The sequence below is a fragment of the Zootoca vivipara genome, chromosome 10, assembly GCF_965207765.1.
Source record: "Zootoca vivipara chromosome 10, rZooViv2.hap1.1, whole genome shotgun sequence".
Lineage (NCBI taxonomy): Eukaryota > Metazoa > Chordata > Lepidosauria > Squamata > Lacertidae > Zootoca > Zootoca vivipara.
Genome location: NC_142593.1, coordinates 63,150,208 through 63,169,576, shown reverse-complemented (window position 1 = coordinate 63,169,576; position 19,369 = coordinate 63,150,208). Strand labels below are relative to the sequence as shown.

The following is a 19,369-nucleotide window of genomic DNA, read 5'->3' as shown; positions in this document are numbered from 1 at the left end:
TATTTCTGGCTCTGGGCTCAGCACAGGCAGCTGAGGATTAGGACCACCTCCCCATGCCAATAACGTCACCTCTGGCACAGCTCCGGCTGCCTTGGGAGCAGGGCCTGCTCTGGGGGCTTCTCCCCATCTCCTGGGGGCAGCTCTCTTGGGACCTGATGGCAAGAGCAGCAAAAGCCCCCCCCCCCAAGAGATGGGGGTTTCAGAGGAAGGGAGAAGAGCAGTCCCTGCTCAGAGGTGGGAGGAGGAGGAGAGCTCCCTTGTGTCCCTCTGCCCCAGGATGCTATTGCTGCTGGGATTACAGAGTAAACCACCCAGAAGCGGACTGGTGGGGGGGGGCAAGGGAAACCGGTCTGGGTACTGGTCCCAAAAAGTTAGAGCACTTAGTAGATATCAGCCTGTTAGGCTCACAGGCCTTGGGGCAGGCACTGCACTCAGGGTTGTCTCTGCAGAGCAGGACCAGCTCCTCAGGCTTTAAGGCAAAGCCTGGAGATGCTGTGGGGGCTTAGGGTTAGGGTTCTGGGGAAGCAGGCAGGCTGGCCTGTCCTTGATCCTGGAGGGGGGATGCTAAGATGCTAAGGAAGGGGTGAAAGAGCAACAGCCTTGGCAGAGGAGGGAGGGAGGATTCAACTGCCCAGGCCCCCAACCCGGGAGGGCTGGATGACAGCATCTACTGAGGTCAGAGAAAAGCAGGAGAAAGGACATCTTCTCCCGGGAGCTTCCTCGTTCTCCAGCCATTTGGCAAGGGGAGGGCCAGGCTGGAGCTCAGTCTGAGGGAGACAAGGGGCTTCCTCGCAGGGAGGACTGAGCAGCCAAGGAGACCCAGGAAGGCCTCTGCGAAAGACACAACAACTCCTCAGCCTCAGTGGGCCTCAGCAGCTGCAATGAAGAAAATTTATTTGAGATGACTCATAATATGAAAGTACTATAAAATATATAGTGTTATGGCTGGGGACCAGTCTGTTAGTGAATATTAGAAACTAATAAATGGTAGTATTTAGATAATATTGGGATATGAAGGGAAAAGACAAGCTGCAGAGCTGTGCCAGAATTCATGGGTCGACCTTGCAGAGCCACTGAGCAACAATGGGGAACCAGCATGGAGTCGTTGGGGGCCTTGGCAATGCAAAAGAACTGTGCCCCCCAGAAGTGGACAGACAGGAGAATTGGCAGGTTGCCAAGGGGATGGGGATGTGATGCCACAGGAAAATTTGTCCCTTTTGAAATCTAAAAGTGTGCTGGGAAGGAGTGGGGCAGGACTCCATGGGCTGCTGTGGAGGCGAGAAGCAGGAACCAAGAGACGCTGTGACAGGGTAGGACTGCTCTGAAAGCAATGTCAGGAGGCAGAGAAGGACAAGCTCTTTCTTTCTTTCTTTCTTTCTTTCTTTCTTTCTTTCTTTCTTTCTTTCTTTCTTTCTTTCTTTCTTTCTTTCTTTCTTTCTTTCTATCACTCTCATCGTTTATTAAGTTAAAAAAACACCAATTGAAAAGCACTGATCAGACATTGCATGCCAAGGCCCAAGCTCTTCCTCCTTCACAAACTCAAATCTGGTTGCAAATTTTTTGGGGGGGAGGGGGGAGGATATTGGCTTTTTAAAAGGGGATTTGGCATTTGGCATTTGCGGAATTCCAAGATGCAGGACAGAGGCGTTCGGGGCGGGCTAAAGACCTCAAGTGATCCCACTCTGACATTTGGCAGATCATCTCTCCTGTCCTAGGGCTCCCTTCTGGCTAGCCTAAGAGGGGGAATGAGGAGCAGGGTTGGCTGCCCTGGCGATGGGGAGGGGGGCACATGGGGCCGGAATGGAGGTGTCAAGGGGCCATGGCGATCCAGCCGAGGTTGAGGAGGGAACCACCATAAGGGAGCGCCTTGGTCAGGATCGGGTCCCCTGTCATGCCGTGGCCAGAGAACATCCCCATGCCCCGGGACAGGATGCTGCCGGCCATCAGGGGATAGCGGCAGTGGGGCACAGCCAGGAGGGCCAGGCTGTGGAGGAAGTGATATATGTTGGCCGTCTCGTAGAGCTCTTTTAAGTAGTCATCTCGGTCACTCCGATGGAAATCATGAGCCCCGTAGGCGGCCGCCCCGACCGCCGCAGCCCCGCTCAGTGCTCCAAGCCGTCGGGGAAACACCCGCGACCATTCTTATACCCGCCGTGAAAATGTATCAGCCTGGACAAGCTCTTTCTGAGATGAGAATGCTGGAAACTCTGCACTCCCTTCATCCACACTCATAAACCATTTTCAAAGACACTGCAGCCTCTGCCATGCCTTGGTCCTCCCTGAAGAGACACAGACCCTAGTTGAGGGCCTACACCCCAGGAATCTTGTGCACGGCTCAGCAGAGATTGGGGCGGCTTCCCAGTGGAAGAGGCATGAGCTGCCATCCATGGTGATCTCGGTTACTTCTGCATCCCAAAGTGGTGGTGGGAGTGGGTGGCTGAGATCTCAGCCTCCAAAGCCAAGAGCCCCGGTTTGGTTCCCCTTGGAAGCCTAGAAAATACCCACCCACCTCCACCTCTGCCCCCATGTCTTTCCTTCTTTCAGCCTCCCAAGCTGGGCAGCCCAGTCAGGTGAGAGCCTTTGCCAGCTGCGGTTGGCCAGGCTGTTTCACAGCCAAGACGAGCCTGGTGGCACCCCATAGAAGAGCCAGGACTGACGTGCCCAAGAAACAGAGGGGCTCCCCTCCCCCTCTGGGAGGAGGCCAGATTTGGCCGTGGCTGCTCCTGCTGCCTGTGTTTGCAGCACCATTCCATACCTGGCATTCTTTCCAGGCTACAGAAGTCTGCAACTGCTAAGGAGACGCTCCCATAATAAACTGCCTCAGGACTGCAGCAGATGAGGGAGAAGAGGGAGAGCCCTGCATGTGGGGCTCAGGAAGTGCAATGGGTGAGGTCTTGTGGGGCCAGATGGCCTTCCTTGCAAGAGAGGCAGGGAGGTGCCAAGCCAGTGGGGTTGCAAGCTGGGCAGGGGGCACATAAAGAACAGGGACGCAGGTCTAAACCACCACTGAGACTCTTGGATTTGCTGATCAGGAGGTCGGTGGTTTGAATCCCCGCAACAGGGTGAGCTCCCGCTGCTCTGTCCCAGCTCTTGCCAACCTAGCAGTTTGAAAGCATGCCAGTGCAAGTAGATAAATAGGTACTGCCTCAGCGGGAAGGTAAACGGCATTTCTGTGCGCTCTGGCTTCCGTTACAGTGTTCTGTTACGCCAAAAGTGGTTTAGTCATGCTGACCACATGACCTGGAAAGCTGTCTGTGGACAAATGCAGATTCCCTCGGCCTGAAAGCAAGATGTGTGCCACAACCTCATAGTCGCCTTTGACTGAACCTAACCATCCATGGGTCCTTTACAGTAAGAACACAAGAAGAGCCTGCTGGATCAGGCCAATGGGAGCCAGTGTGGTGTAGTGGTTAAGAGCGGTGGCCTCGTAATCTGATGAACCGGGTTCACGTCTCAGCTCCTCCACATGCAGCTGCTGGGTGACCTTGGGCTGGTCACACTTCTTTGAAGTCTCTCAGCCTCACTCACCTCAGAGCGTTTGTTGTGGGGGAGGAAGGGAAAGGAGAATGTAAACCGCTTTGAGACTCCTTCGGGATATCAAATCCAAACTCTTCTTCTTGTTGTAGCCCAACATCCGGTTCTCACAGTGGCTAGAGAGTTTTCCCATGGGAAACCAGCAGACAGGATGGATCCAAACCCAAAAGCCCTCTCCTCTCCTGTTGCTTCCAGCAACTGGCATTCAGAAGCACGGCTGCCTCCAATTATGAAGGCAGAGCAGAGCCATTGAGAGCCCTCTCCTCCTCCATGAATTGGTCTGATCCTCTTTTAAAGCCATCCAAGTTGGTGGCCATCCCTGCCTCCTGTGGGAGTTCCAAGGGTTAACTATGCCTGGATCCTATCAGTAGCCCCAATACAGACTTTGGGCTATGCAAGCCAATGGGGTCGGGAGTGCAGGGAAATGTTGGTCAGTGCCCAGGGGATTCATGGGGCGGGGAATCTTAGAACTGTAGAGTTGGAAGGGACCCCCCCCCCCGAGAGTCATCTAGTCCATGAGGTTAATCTAAGGCATAATTATTGCCAATGGGAACCAAGGGATCCTGCCACCCTCTTCTCCCAGGCCTTTTAAACTGTGTGTGTGGTAATGTTTTTGCTACTATGGTATGGATGTTTGTGTTTTTTTATTGTAAACCACCCTGGGATCTTTGGATGAAGAGCAGCATAGAAATATAATAAATCCTTCTCCTCCTCCAGCCCAACTCCCTCAATACAGGAATCACAGCTAGAGAATCCTGGACAGATATTGACAGCTGACCTCTGCTTCAACATCTCCAAGGAACGGAGAGCCCAGCATATTCTGAGAGAGTCCTTTCCAATGTTGAACAGCTCTTACCATCAGAAAGTTATTCCTGTTGAGTCAGAAGCTCATATATTCCCATTTGAATCAACCCCAGAACAGGAAAAAACAAGCTTGCGATAGCCCTTTCTAGATAGCTGAAGGCAGCTGTCCTATCTCCTTTCAGTTTCTCCTCTTATCCAGACTAAACAATCCCAACTCCCTTTAACCCTTCCTCATCAGGCTTTGATCTTCTCTGCACATACCAGCTTGTCAATATCCTTCTTAAACTGGGGTGCCCAGAACTGGACACATGACTCCAAGTGTGCTCTGACCAAGGCAGAAGAGGGCAGTGCTAGGACTTCCATGGATCTGGACACAAGATTTATGTTGCTGCAGCCTAGAAAAGGCGGCTCTGTTTAGGGAAGTTTTTAATGTCTGATGCTGTACTGTTTTTAATATTCGGCTGGAAGCAGCCCAGAGTGGCTGGGGAAACCCAGCCAGATGGGCAGGGTATAAATAATAAAATTATTATTATTATTATTATTATTATTATTATTATTATTATTAGCATTGTTTGCTGTTGCATCTCACTACTGACTCATGCCAAGCTTATGGCCTACTAAGACCCCAGAGTCCTCCTGTCCTGCTGTCCAGCCAGGTGCGCCTCCTTCTAGATATGTGCAACTGGTTCTTCATGTTGTTGTTGTTGTTTAGTCATTTAGTTGTGTCTGACTCTTCGTGACCCCATGGACCATAGCACACCAGGCACTCCTGTCTTGCACTGCCTCCCGCAGTTTGGTCAAACTCATGTTCGTAGCTTCGAGAACACTGTCCAACCATCTTGTCCTCTGTCGTCCCCTTCTCCTAGTGCCCTCCATCTTTCCCAACATCAGGGTCTTTTCCAAGGATTCTTCTCTTCTCATGAGGTGGCCAAAGTATTGGAGCCTCAGCTTCACGATCTGTCCTTCCAGTGAGCACTCAGGGCTGATTTCCTGAAGAATGGATAGGTTTGATCTTCTTGCAGTCCATGGGACTCTCAAGAGTCTCCTCCAGCACCATAATGTGCAAAGCCTGGCCGTCTCCTCCTTGCGGGCTGTTTGGCCATAATCATCATCATTCATTCAGTCTCTTCTTCTCAGGCACAGGCCCACAACTTTCCAAGAACGATTGAGAATGGCTGCCTCACTGCTCCCTCCTAACTCTATTGCTTATGAAGTTTAAAAGCACAGGTCCCAGTCCCAATCCTTGGCGTACATCCCTGCCTTGAAAGAACTACCCATTTATTCCTGCTCTCTGCTTCCTGCTACCTAACCAGTTCCTGATCCCCAAGAGAACTTCTCTTCTTATTCCTCGACTACTAAGCATGGGGTCACGAAGAGGCGGACACGACTAAACGACTAAACAACAACACTAAGCTTACTCAAGAGTCTTTAGTGAGGTACTTTGTCAAAAGCTTTTTGAAAGGTTCAAGAACCCAATGTCAACAGGATCACCTCTCTATATGCTTGTTGATACTCTCAAGAGCAGGCATCCCCAAACTTTGGCCCTCCAAAAGTTTTGAACTACAATTCCCATCTTCCCCGACCACTGGTCCTGTTAGCTAGGGATCATGGGAGTTGTAGGCCAAAACATCTGGAGGGCCGCAGTTTGGGGATGCCTGCTCAAGAGGTTCATGAGACAGGACTTGACTTGCAGAAGCCATGCTGGCTCTGCTTCAGCAAGGCTTGTTCTTCTATGTGCTTCATAATTCCATTTTAAAAAATGCTTCACTAGCAGATGTTTCCTGGGACAGAGATTAAGCTAACCAGCCTGCTTTTTCCTATGGATACCACTCTCTTAGATTTGTGTATCATTTGCAAGGTGGCTCAAAACTTATTGTGTGGTGTCCACACCCCAACTCGGTTCCTTATTCTGTATATATTGCCTATGATTGGTACGGGCACACAACTTTGCCCCCAGAGGACAGGAGTGTGCATATTGAGGGGGACAGTTCCCGAGACATGGAGATCTGTAATACAGAGTAAACACACACTTATTGGGGGTTCAAGGACATGTGCCAAAGGTCAAGGGAGGACCACTTGAGATTCCCCAGCATTTGTCATGTTCTGCAAAGAGAGCCAGCCACCCCCCCCCCCATGTCTCAGTAGGCTTTTCTTCCTTTCAGAGGAGCAAATGGGAGTGACCCCTAGACAGGGCTGCCTGTGGGGTGTGTGAGTGGGGCTGGGAGGGCCAGGCTGCAGAGAATCAGGCAGGCACCAGACTGGCTCTGAAACTCTTTCCAGTCTTCCCCAGGGCTCTTCTTGCCCCACAGCTGAGCCCCACTGCAGCAACACAGCATGCATCACCCTCAGGAAGGATGAGTGGGGAAGAGAGACCCAAAGGTGCGCGGGGGGGGGGGGTTGCACCTGTTCCACACAACTGAGAGACAGAACTTGCAGGGAAGCCAGTTTATTCAAGGCAGGCCCGTTGCAGGCCTGGGGTGGGATGGGGTGGGGGTGGGTGTGTCTGGTTTTCCGTGTGCTGATCACACACACCCCATAATCCATAGAATCATGCAACTGTATAAAGTTGGAACGGGTCATCTAGCTCAACCCCCCCCCCCGGGACACAGGAGTCCCTCCACCCGCCTCCCTGGGATTCCCTGACATAGAAAAGACACAGGCGGCTTATGGATGTATCAAAATTACAAAAGGTGAGAAGCCTCAGCAAGTGTTTTAAAAAAGGGGGGGTTGGAGCCTCGTGTTTTGGGGGTTTGTAGCACAAAGCAAATTTGCTGCTGCTGCTGCTGTAATGGGGGGGGGAGTCAGGGCAGGACCTGGAGGGGGGCAGGCAAGTGGGTGCCAGAACCGGGGTGTGTGTGTTCTGGGCCCACACAGGCAGGCACTTGGGAACAAAGAGCAGCTTTGACAAGAGATAAGTGGGGAACAGAGACCTGGGGGGGGGGCAGCAGGCAGAGAGGGGGCTGAGGGGGGCTGCTGCCTCCAGGTACCCCCCTTGGCTCCCATTTAAGGCACCCAATATTTGGTTGGAGTGGAGGCTAATCCACATTGCACAGTCAGGCCACAGGCAGCGACCCCCCACCCTCCAGAGTGGAGCCCCTCCCAGAGATAGAGGCAGGCTGAGTAGCCAAGGCACAAGGAAGGAAGGTTCCCAGAAGAAAAGGCAAGGGGGCTTGGGGAGCCTCCGCCCCCCGACGCTCTCCCTGGAAGGGTAGTCCAGAGCATGGCACGTGGCGGGGGCTGTGGGGGCAGTGGCAGGCCTCCATCTCTCCCTGCTCGGGAGGCCTGGCTGGTCCTTGCTGGGGGCGGGGTGGTGGTGTCGGCATTAAATAGGGGAGCAGGGGTGGCCGCGGCGGCAGGGGGCGATGGCGGAGCTCAATTTGGCCCTTCGTCCCGCAGCTCCGAGGGCAGGAACTTGTACTGCTGCTGCCGGATCATGGCCAGCTTCTTGCGTGCCTCCTCCAGCTCCCGCTCCTTGCGCAGCATCTCTTCCTGGGCAGCAATGATCTGGGGGGTGGGCAGGGCAGACCATGAGGTGGGGGGTGGGAGCAACTGCCCCATTGCTTGCCAGCAGCACCTGCGCTCAGGGGGGCACCTGGTGCTCCCGCCTTCCTCGCTTGCAACCCCCCTGTCCTCCCCCCACCCCTACCTGGGAACTCACCTGCGCAATCCCGCCCACCATCTTCTCCTTCACCACCACCGTCTCGTTCTCCTGGTCCTGGAAGGCCGCCGCTTTCTGAGCTGCTTTCACCAGGTGGTCGGACGCCCTCTTGACAGCATTGCCAGCGGCCTGGAAGGGGGGGGGGGAGAAAGAGGGCTGAGACTCTCCCCCAGGGATACAGGCATGGAGGGGGAGGCAGGAAGGGGACAGCCAGCCCTGGCTGCCTGCCCCAAACCAGACGTAGGAAACTTTTGGGATTTTGTTTTTTGTGGTGTTGGGGGGTGGGATTAAGTCTGGAAACAAAACCTTCCCAGAAGGCAAAATCTTCTGAGGAGGCAACAGCCCCATCGCGAGGCATGAACTGCAACAGAGCAGAGCTGCCCTGGGCTGTCCCTTCGCCAGACCCCTCGCCCGTTCCCCCCTGCCCACAGCCAACTGCTGGACACAGGGTGCAGGATGAGGAAGGGGTCGACAGTGTGGGGGGCCAGGGAAGACATAGCCCCCCACAAGCCCTTCCTGTTCACCCTTGAAGACTTGCTGCTCCCAGGATTTGGAGAGTTGGAAGGGACCCAAGGGTCATCTAGTCCAACCCCTGCAATGCAGGCCCAAGGGGCCCCCCATGGGAAAACTCAGAGCAAAGGCCGTCCTGTACCACCTCCCAGGACTTTGCTGCAAGAGTGCAAGGCAGCATCAACCGAGTGGCCCCCTCCCCTGCACCCGCCTTGGGTATTCCCGAGGCCGCAAGCCCCCCCCCAGTCTCCCCACTTGCTCACCTGCAGGCGCTTCATGGCCTCCGAGTCCTGGTCCGCCTTGACTTTGCAAGCCACCAGCAGCTGGGCGGTGGAGGCGGCCACCTGCTTGGCGGAGGAGATGAGCTTCTCCTCGCTGGCGTGACCCTGCACAGCTGCATTGGCCGCCTCACACAGGTTGTTGGTGGCAGCGGCCACCATCCGTGCCTTGGCATGGGAGGAAGGAAAGCGAGTGAGCAGGGGGGGGGAGCCGGTCAGCAGCTCACCCAGGCAGCGCCAGATGGGGAGCGGGGAGGGCGACTGCGGCCCCCACAGTGGAAAAGGAGCCCCCTTCCCCCCTTTGGTTCCCTTCGTACTCACCGCTGAAATGAGGCCCTGAGACCACTGCCCGTCATCCAGGGCGTTGGCAGGAATGGCACCCACCTGGCAACAGAGAAGGTGGAGGGGGGGTGAGCTCAGAGAGTCCCCTGGAAGCCAGGCCTCCCACCCCCCAAAAGCCCACAGGACTCACCTTCCCTTGGGCCACCAGCTCTCTCTGGGCGGCTGAGGCTGCTTTCACCAAGGCGCTGGTTGCGGCCGCAATGGACTTGGCAGCCTCCAAAATCTGCTCCTCAAAGTTCAGGCTCTCGTCTGCCTGCTGTTGGGGGGAGAGCAGAGTCAGCTGGGAGAGGGGGGGGGGAATCGCCTGGCATTGCTGCAGGATTTCAAACCCCACATTCAGAGAACAGGCCACCAACAGGCCACCCTCCCCTGGGAGGGACGACAGTGGCCTCCAGTAGCAGCCCCTGGGCAGACAGGTGAGGGGACGAGGGTGCCATCTGGGGGGCCCAGCCCAGCTGCCCACCTTGGGCTTTGCCCGCGGCTTCAGCTGCTCCAGCTTCTTGGCGGCAGCCTCAATGGCAGCAGCTGCACCCAACAGCTCGTTCTCTGCGATGACAGTGGGATCCTCGGGGTCCACCCATTCTGTCCCTGGTGGGAGAGGGAGGGAAGCAGGAATCAGGAGGACAGAGAGCCCCCCTCCCTTACCCCCACCCATTTGGTTCAGGTGGGCATTTCTGCCCCCTACTGGCTGCACTTTCTCCTGCCCCCAGGCCCCCAGGCAGCTCCGGACTGCTTCAGAGGGGTCCTTTCCGGAGAGAGGAAGCAGGGGGACTCCCCCGGGGGAACCACTCACCTTTCATGGCCTCCGCTGCCTGGATGAGCTCCGTCACCGAGCCAGCCACTCGCTTGGAGTACGCAGCCAGCTGCTGCTTCAGGTCATGGCTGGGTTTCTGGAGGATCTGGAGGAAGAGTGGGGGTGGGGGTGGGCAAGGGGTGAGCCGTGCCCAGACCCACAGGGGGGAGGGCGGAAGGCGGCGTGTGTCTTGGGGATGGGAGGGTTCCCCCTGACAGGAGCTCGCCTGCAGCAGGGCACCCAGGGGTGGGGGCTGCAGAAGATGTGGGCTGCCCATTCCCAGGCACCCTGGAAAGAACCACAAGGGGGGATGTAGGAGGTGATGAGGAAAGTCCAAAGCAAGCCTGGGGAAAGGGGGCAAGGAAGGTGCAAGAGGCTGAAGGAGGGAAGGGGCAGTTTTCCAGGGAGGGGAGAAGATGGGAAGAAGAGCAATGGAGGTTCAAGGCCGCCCAGACTTCCCGGCTCCATGACCTGCCCAGGGAGACCCTGAAGCTGCCTCCCCTGGAGCAGGTTGGGCATCTCTTATCAGTTTGCATTTCTTAGTGCAGAAAGTATGGCTCTGATGTGTAGAGATCTTTCCTATTCTACTTAATTCAAGAGGGTTCTGGAAGCTTCTCTGTGTGAAAGAAACAGGCAGGTTCCTGATGTTTGGGTTCTTCCTTCAGAGATGCTTAAACTGGTTCTGTTCTCTCTTCTGTCAAGATCAGGGGTCCCCAGACTACGGCCCGCGGGCCAGATGTGGCCCAATTGGCCTCCCAATCCGGCCCGCGACAACCCCCGCCGCCCGCTGCCGCCGCCCGCTCTTGCAGCACGCTGCGCGGCGGCGCGCTTCCAGATCTGAAAAAAATCGCCGAAAATCGTTTCTGCGCATGCGTATGGGCCTCTCCCGACCCAGAAGAGGTCATTTCCGGTGCACCTCCGGGGCGGGGGAGGTGCACTTCCGGGTCAGGGGAGGCCCATACGCATGCGCAAAAACAATTTTCGGTGATTTTTCCGGCCTGGAAGCGCGCCACCGCGCCAGTAAATGGGTTTGCGCATGCACACTGGCGCGCACTCCCCCGCCCTCCGGCCTGCCGCGCGATCGGCGCGGCGGCCACCGGCCCAAAGGCGGGTAAGTCTGGGGACCCCTGGTCAAGATCATGCTGACTATAATAAGAGGCCAGAAAGAGCCTGTTTTTCACTTTCTCTTTCTATCGCTCTTCCTTCTGGTGTTCTGTATATTGTATGCTCAGTGTTATGGTTTAGACTTATTATAAATTATTGTAAGTTTAAGTGAAGCCTGCTGCAACTGGATTTCTTATGGACAGGCCCAATCCTGAATGTATTGGATTTGTGACCATTCTGCTCATTTGCCTTCAGGAGCAGTAAAACTCTGCTGCATGAAATATAATTGCCTCCGGTCTACTTTTTGGGAATCCTGCAACGTGTTTGTTGCTCTGCTAACTACACATCAGAGTTCTGCTCTGGATCAATATTGAGTAGAATTTCAAGGACAGCTCTAAGGGAGGCTGCTTGGCCTCAGAACTCAGAGTTGCAAGATTTAATGGGACCCCAAGGGCTCATCTGGTCCAACCCTTTGCAGTGCCCTGACCCTGGGGGGGGGGGCAAGGGGTCAGGCCTGGAAGCCTGGAGGGCCCCACCCAGCTCTGCAACCCTGGCTCCTCTTCCATTCTCGCCCTCCCCACTTTCCGATGCCCAGTCCGATTCCTGGCCTTTCCAGCCTTGAACTCTGTAGCCACTGGTATGCTCAAAGCCAGCCACTCTCTCTGGGCACCGGAAGTGGGCTAACTGGTGCTCAAACCTGGAACTTTCCGGGCCGCACCCCTGAGAGTGGGAAGACCTTATTTTGCCCCTCCTTCCCCCAACACAGAGAGGCAGGAAGAGCTGCCAGCTGAGGCTAGTCATGGCCAAGCCAGGATTAGAACCCAGAGCACCACTGCCCACCCGCGACCCGAGTGAGATGTTAGCCACACTGCAGCTGGAACTGGCTCCCAGCAGTTATTCGCCACAGCATCCCAGAATCCAACACAGCACAGCAGAAAGGCAGGCACACTGCAAGGGCCTAGAGTTAAGGGGGGCAGGAGAGCCTGGCTCACCCCTCCCTTCTGCCAGGAGACGATCCCCCCATGCGTGTGAGCATACACACACACACACCGGTGCCACACACTCCCATGCAGGGCACTCCATACTCACAGGCTGCCCATAAGAGAGAGAGAGAAAGAGAAAGAGAAAGAGGAGAGAAAGAAAGAGAGGGAAAGGTGGGTGAGCAGGGAGGAGGATGAGGCTGCTTGGGGGGGACAAAGGGCCCCCGCCCCGAGGTCCAGCCTCCGCCACGCAGGGTACAGGGCAGAGGGAGGCACAGGCACTCACCACCAGAACGTGCTCCAGCAACTCCAGGTAACCGTTGGCACACTCCTTGCCAAAGCGCAGTGCCCGCTGCCGAACCTCCGCATTGGCCTCTGGGTGGTAGGCAGCCTCCTGCAAAAGCCCCACAGGTGAGAAACGGGGAGGGGAGACTCCTTGCCCTTGCCTAATGCAGGAGCCTGGCAGGGTGGTGCCAGGGCTGGGCACAGGAGAGAGGCCTCCAGAGCCATGCCGGGTCTGGAGAGCTCCTCTGGCTACCAGCTCTTCCAAGATCCTGGCCAAGCCGCCTTTGAATTGTAGAATTGTGGAATTGGCAGAGACCCCAAGAGCCATCTAGCCTAGGGTTGCCATACGTCTGGTTTCTCCCGGGCAGGTCCTCTTTTGGGGGGGGGGGCAACATCTCAGTCTGGGCGGATTTTTTGAATTTGCCAAAATGTCTGGATTTTTGCAAACAGAGCCAGGAAGTGTGTGTACGAGGATCACTCTTAACCTTTTCCTATTTCTACAGTGCACCTGCATGGTGCCTTTCGGGATTGGGTACATCACCCAACGGCAGATTGGCTGCTACCTAGACCTCTCCAACCTGCTGGTCATACTGGTGCCCAGTAAGCTGCCCATGAGCAGGAGGGAAAGACTCCCTGGGGGGGTCCCTGCCGGCACCTCCCTTAGCGGGCTTCTCGCTCTGTCTCCCCTACCCCACCCAGGGCCTTGTCCATTGAGTGCAATTCAGCCGACTCTATTTTGCAATATCAGAAAGATCTAAGAGAAGGGAGTGAGAGCCTACTAGTAAAGAGGACCCCCCCCACCTCTCTCTGTCCTAATTAAAAGCTTTGGGGGCATCTGGAGATGAAGCAAATGACCTTGAATGTGAGTTAAAATACACAGTTCTAATGTAAGGCCAGGGAAATTCCTCCCTCCCTATTTTGTGTGTGTCCTATTTTATACATCTTGAAATCTTAGCAGACTGAAGAAGCTAGAAAAGAAGTGCTAGGGGTTGGGGGGGGGGAAAGAGTGGAGGAAATGGCAGAAGCACAGGGCACCCCATTTCCCCCCTAAAAGCTTTGCTTCTTTCCTTTGGTCACCGTTCTGCTTGAGTCTTCATACTGTATTTCTTTTTGCCCTTATGTGACCCCAAACCAAGGAGGTAAGTAACTATACATCCTTTAGAAGACGTCTGAAGGCCCTGGACAGGGAAGATTATAAATGTTTCATGTTTTATTATGTTTTTATGTGTGTTGGAAGCCAACCCAGAGTGGCTGGGGCAACCCAGTTGGGTGGGTGAAGTATAATTAATAAAATTATTATTATTATTATTATTATTATTATTATTATTATTATTATTGAATAGGATGTCCCTATTTTCATTGGAGAAATGTTTGAGGGTACAGTGTACCCAGTGTGTGTGTGCCATGGAGGGTGAGGGGGGTCCATGTCCTCTTCTTCGCTCTTCAAAATAAGGCAACCCTATTCTAGTCCAACCCTCCGCTGACCATCCAAGGGGGGGGGGCTGTGACCTTGGCCCACCAGTTTCCAAAGATGCCCCCCTTCAGCTCCCCCCACCATGTGAACGCCTGCAGGGGGGCTGTGGGCCTAGCCCTCCGCTCCCCACCTTGCAAGAGCGCAGCATGTCGGCAATGGCACGGCGGCTCAGGTTGGCCGTGGCAATCACGTCCTCCTGCCGGCACGAGTTGCCGGCCGCCACAGCCTTGGCGGTCGCCATGGTGATGCCTTTGGTCGTGCGGATGAAGTCCTCCGGCGTCGAGGTCTTGGCGGGGGGCACCTGGGAGCAGAAGACCTGCGGGGGACAGGAGGTGGTCAGCCTGGCCGGGAGAAGAGGAGGAGGAGGCTGGGGCAGAGGAAGGGGGCAGCAGCCCCAGCCCCCCACCCGCCCGCCAACACACTCACCGCAAGCTCCTGGCGGATATGCTCAATTGTGGCTTCCAGCGCCCGGGTCCCCTTGGTGGCTTCGTCCTCCACGGCCTTCACAGTCTTCAGCAGCGACGTGACGTTGGTGACCATCACCTGCCAAGCAGAAAAGGGTGGCCTTTGGGGGAGGAAGAGGGCTGCATCCTCCCTACTGCCCTGAGGGAAGCTCCTCCCTTGTACGACCATAGAATTTAAGTATTGCAGAGGTGGAAGGGGCCCCCTGGGGTCATCCAGTACAACCCCCTGAAATGACACAACCAAACCATCCCTGACAGGTGGCCACCCAAGCGCTGCTTAAAACTCCCACCCTCTTTCAAGGGGCCTGCCCTTCCCACGCCCCCCACTCTGCCCCTCCCCCATGTGCCCACGGCCTGCCACAGGGCCTCCCACCTTGGCAGAGTTCTTCAGCTGGTAGACGGCTGGGTCATCGCCAGACTTGCCCGCGGCAGCCTTGGTAGCACTGATCAGGTCACCGAGGGCCTTGGCCACGTCCTTGACGGCATTGATCAGGACCACCTGAGCGCAGAGAGGAGAGGGAGGACGTGAGTAGAGCCTGCAGCTGGATCAGGCCCCATGGGAAGCCAGCAAGCAGGATTTGAGTGCAAGAGCCCTCGGGTGGTCAAGGGAGAGGGAAGGACAGATCCAAGGAGAGGGGTGACCCTTACCTGTGTCTCAGGGTCCTCAGAGCCCAGGCTGGCGGCCCCCAGCTTCACCACCTCCGAGAGGCGTGTGATGGTGGCCACAGAGGACTGGGCAGCCTGCGCCAACTTCTCCTGGCTGGCCGTGGCATTCTGCACCAGCACCTTGGTGTCCTCCACCAGCGCCTTGGCCGTCTTCAGGATGCCCTCCCTGCCAAAGAAATGGGGTGGGGTGGGGGGTTAAGAGGTGGCCAGGAATTCTGGAAGGCCTGTGGGAGGCCACACAGCAACTGCTGGGGGGGGGGCTGCTACCTGTGGTCGGCAAAGGTCTCTGCGTTTTCACGGTTGAGGGTCCCGGCTGTGGCAAACATGATGGTGGTGTCCAGGTCGGCGATGATGCCAGAAACAGCGCTGGCTGCGGTGATGCAGGCCTGGGTTCCCCGGTTGCCTGCCTGGAGGGCGGCCAAGACGTGGGACACCTGCGGAGGGAGAGAGGACACTGGGCCTGACCCCCAACACCGTCCCAGGAGAAGATCCACGTCGTGTTTGTGTGTAAACATGTTAGGAGGGGATCTGCTGAATCCGGCCAATGGTCCCTCTAGTCCAGCATCCTGTTCCCCCAGGGGCTGACCAAATGACCCAAAGGGAAACCAGCAAGCAGGATCTGACCACTAGAGCTCCTCTCCCCTCCTGGGGATTCCAGCCACTGGCATTTGGAAACCCTGCTCCCTCCGCGAGGAGAGCCCAGCCGGAAGAGACAGCCCCTCTGCCAAGAGGCCTCTCTACCCCTGGGCCCTGGCCTCCCCCCACCCGAGCCCAAGCAGGCGGGCACCTTCTCGGAGACCCTGCGGGCGCACTCAATCAGCTCCTTCTTGGTGTAGGTGTCGCTGGGGCTGCACTGGAGAGCTCCGGCCTTCGTCACCAGAGCTGCGCAGCCGTGGCCCAACTCCTGCACCCGGTTCTTTATGTGGGAGCCAATCTGGAGGGGAAAGAAGGCTGTGGGAGCCTGGCTGGGTGACCCTCATCTTCTCTCCCCCAGCCCCACCTGACCTCCAGCCACCCCTTTCCCCATTCCAACTGCCAGAGACGGCAAGGTCTTTCTCAGCCAACCCGCTTGGGGGGCGCTGCTGGGTTTAGGAAGCGCAAGCAGAAGAGCCCAACATTTGATGCCCTGCCACCCCCAGGCTCACAGCTCTGGGGAAATCAACCAGCTCCCTCCCCCCCCATCCCACTGCCCATCCACCAGGGACGTCTCCCCTCCTCACCTCATCATTCTCAGCCGTGATGGCAGCTGGCTTAGCCTGGAGCGCCAGCTGTCCGTAGTCGGTGGTGAGCTGGTTGGCCAAGGTGCCCAGTTCGTCCGGGTTGGTGGTGGATTTGGTGACCTGGAAGAGGGTAGGGGCAGTTGAAGGGGGAAGAAGAGAGGGGCGCCCCCAAATCCTGGCAGAAGGCAGCCTGGCCCAGGAGGCAGAAGGAAGAGGGGGGGTTCTCAAAGGGGCCTGGCCCAGATCCCCCCACGGAGGCCTCCCCCACAACCCCCCCAATGCCTCACCATCTCCTGGACAGTCACAGCGATGGCCTTGGCGGTCTTCACCATGGTGGTCTGGTAGTCCACAAATGTCCCCTCCGGCTCTCCCACGGGGGCCTCATCCAGCTGGGTGGGAAGGAAGAGAAACATCTCCTTTCAGAGGACACCAAGGCTCCACTGCTGGCCCTGGACGCACCCTGGCCTCTTCTGCCTCTGCTGTAGGAGGCCCACCCCTGGACCCAAGAGGCACCCAAGGTGCTCCCAAGGCCTTTCTGGAGACAACCCGGGGGGGGGGCAACTTCCTGGGGAAGCACAGAAGGGAGTGCCATATAAATCCAAGGTGGTGGGTTGGAACAAAGGCACAGGGAATTCCAACGTAAAAGGGAGCAGCAGTTATGGTCCGATTATTTGTTCCATGTCCAGAGTGGAAATCAATCCAGCAAACACAACCGACTTTTGGGGGGAGGAAAGGGCAGTTTAACGGTCTTTCTGATTGCTCTCTGCTGACAGATCATCACGTGGCGATTGACAGCAATCAGACAGAAGGTCTGGTGATCAAATCACTCTGGGATAAAGTCACGCAAATGCTCTGGCCAAGGGCTGTTTCCAGCTCTCGGCGCCTGGGAATAAAACGGACTGGCGAGCCAAGGAAGTGACACCATGTTCAAAAGCCACGTAATAACCCTATAGCACCTTCTCTTCCTTAAACATTTATGGGACAATATAATCTGTAACGTAAAGAGATTTCTCTGTCTACTGATGAAATTTCACAATTGGAAACCTTGCAAGAGCTGCTTTCTGTTTTTAAGAAGAGGAGAAGGAAAACTGGTTAAGTGTCCAAGGCAGATCAAAAAGGCTGGTTTATGGCTGACAATAAAGATTAACCATATGAGGGAATTCCTCATGTGAAAAATCATTATTTCTTTTTCTTCTTTCAAAAGAAGAAACTGGGGGACTGAAAGAAAACTGGGAATTATTTCCTGTGTGGGAAAAGAATATGGTTGTGACAGTGATCTTAAGGTGGAAATCTTAAGAGTCAGGAATTATGAAGAGATTGTTAATAACATCAAAAGCATCCAGTCTGGCAAATATATCTTTGGCTTCCCCAGTGACTATTGGTATTGTTCGGCAGTTGATGGCTGAACAATTAGAAATGATCAGATCAATGTTTCATGAAAGGGGGAAAGAAAAAGAATCAGAGAGATATGAAATGAAAAATGGAACTGGAGATTAGATTTCAGACAGAATCAATGAAAAGTTGGTAAGATTGGATGATGAAACACCAAAATCGGAGAAAGCAGGTGGTAAAATGGAAATGCCTTTCATCTGAGGGCTTGGAGGAAAAGGGAAAGATAAAATAATAAATGGAGATACATATGAATGAAAAAACACGGTTGGCATTTGCCACTACTAATAATAATTTGGGAACCCCTCTTGGATTTTTGTGGGAAAAAGAATTGAATGATTTTGAAACACATGGACTCAAAATAAATATTACTGAACAGAAAGTGGAGAAGATGGATGTTATCATGGACAGAATGTCTTAAATAACGTTTTTTATGTAACTGGTGGATGGAAAATTGGAGGTCCTAATTATCTTTTTTCCCTTTCTCTTTTTTCTTTTGCTTTCCTTTTTCTCTCTACTTTCTTCCTCTTTCTTTCTTGTTCTGATAGATGTTTTCGTTTCTGCTTTTTTTAAATTTACGTTAGTTTTCTATATCTTACCATGCTATGAAATATTTAAATAAAAAACTTAATATGAATGCAGCAAACACAATCAGGATTTGTGTTTGCTACTCTTTTCGGTCTTCAAATGATACACAACTGATAACTTTCCCCCCTAATCCCCAACTGTCATGTAATTAGGCAATTAGTTAAATTCCGCTGTGGTGGAGTGGGACAAAGAACATTTTTGTGGGAAGCAGAAGAAACAGTCCTGCGTGTTAAGGGGGGCGGGGGACAGACCTCCCTGCCTTCTCCCCTTAAAAGTCCAAGGGGGAGACGCACCTGGTTGATGGCTTGAGTGATGGAGTCCACCATCCCGCCCACCACGCCGGCTGCGCTGGCCGCCTCGTTCAAGGTGGCCGTCAAGTCCTCCACGGCCTCCTTCATCATCTGTGCAGACTCCTCGAGAGCTTCCTGGGTGTGGGCTGCTTGCTGTGGGGGGAGAAGGGGATGCGTCACCCTCTCCCAGTGGTGCCCTGATGCTCTCTGCCACTTCCCACCTGAGCAGACCCAGCCTCCCTCTCCCTGCCCCACACCCAGCCGGCACCTTGGGGTTCCCTCCGGCCTCCTTGGCTGTGTAGAGCATCTGCAGGGCCGACTCTGCCAGCGTCTTGGTCTGGTCCAGGAGGTTCATCTGCTGCTGGCTGTTGAGGGTCTTGGAGGCAGCCCCCACGGCGGCCAGAACCAGGGGCTGAAAATACTGAGCCAGCTGAGACACCTGGAGGGAGAGAAGGGGCAAGTGAACGGGGGGGGGGGGCAGAAGCAGAATGCCAGTCTCCCCAGCAGGGGGCACACAGAGCCTGGGAGGCCAGCCCTCCTGCAGCTCCTGCTTTAGGCACCCTGGGTGCAGAAGAGGGCAACGTCCAAGAGAGGACCCCCACCACCAGCTTTTGCCGTGTGATTCGGTCACAATGAGCAGAAGAGGAGAACCCCAAGGAGGGAGGCAGAGGAGGAGAAGGAGGAGGGAGGAGAGGCTAAGGGGCTGCTCTGGCACTTCCGTTCAGCAGCCTGAAGAGTCTGCCAGGAGAACTGCTCACATGCCACTCTTATGCCACAGGAGGGCAGGGGCCAAGCACCCCTTCTGGACTGAGTTTGCTGCTTTGCTCATCAGCCTGGTTGCCATGGCATTGAAGGCAAAGAGATCTCTGGCCACACATTGATGAATGGCAGATGAAGTTGATGGAATATATGGAACTGTCTGAACTGACTGGGAGAATCCGCGAAAAGGGAAAGAAGATGGTGGAAGAAGACTGGAAGAAATTTAAGATT

General features: G+C 55.2%; 1 protein-coding gene and 1 pseudogene across 4 annotated transcripts in view; both read right to left on the bottom strand.

Moving 5' to 3' along the window:
• Positions 1–1,692: 1,692 nt before the first annotated feature.
• On the bottom strand, positions 1,693–2,762 carry LOC118077303 (transmembrane protein 256 homolog pseudogene; annotated as a pseudogene).
• Positions 2,763–6,768: 4,006 nt separating this feature from the next.
• Positions 6,769–19,369, bottom strand: part of TLN1 (talin 1) — a 52,203-nt gene continuing 39,602 nt past the window's right edge. For all 4 annotated transcript variants that reach the window (XM_035100501.3, XM_060280443.2, XM_088653209.1 and 1 more), the window contains 18 exons: positions 18,648–18,818; positions 18,383–18,532; positions 16,400–16,501; positions 16,113–16,232; positions 15,680–15,826; positions 15,160–15,326; positions 14,875–15,058; positions 14,600–14,725; positions 14,189–14,305; positions 13,893–14,078; positions 12,290–12,397; positions 9,920–10,025; positions 9,590–9,714; positions 9,257–9,382; positions 9,106–9,168; positions 8,770–8,952; positions 7,997–8,125; positions 6,769–7,842 (listed from right to left, as the gene is read on the bottom strand). In XM_035100501.3, coding sequence (XP_034956392.3) covers positions 7,711–7,842; positions 7,997–8,125; positions 8,770–8,952; positions 9,106–9,168; positions 9,257–9,382; positions 9,590–9,714; positions 9,920–10,025; positions 12,290–12,397; positions 13,893–14,078; positions 14,189–14,305; positions 14,600–14,725; positions 14,875–15,058; positions 15,160–15,326; positions 15,680–15,826; positions 16,113–16,232; positions 16,400–16,501; positions 18,383–18,532; positions 18,648–18,818 — 2,442 coding nt within the window. In that variant the 3' untranslated portion in view covers positions 6,769–7,710. The remainder of the gene's footprint in view (positions 7,843–7,996; positions 8,126–8,769; positions 8,953–9,105; positions 9,169–9,256; positions 9,383–9,589; positions 9,715–9,919; positions 10,026–12,289; positions 12,398–13,892; positions 14,079–14,188; positions 14,306–14,599; positions 14,726–14,874; positions 15,059–15,159; positions 15,327–15,679; positions 15,827–16,112; positions 16,233–16,399; positions 16,502–18,382; positions 18,533–18,647; positions 18,819–19,369) is intronic.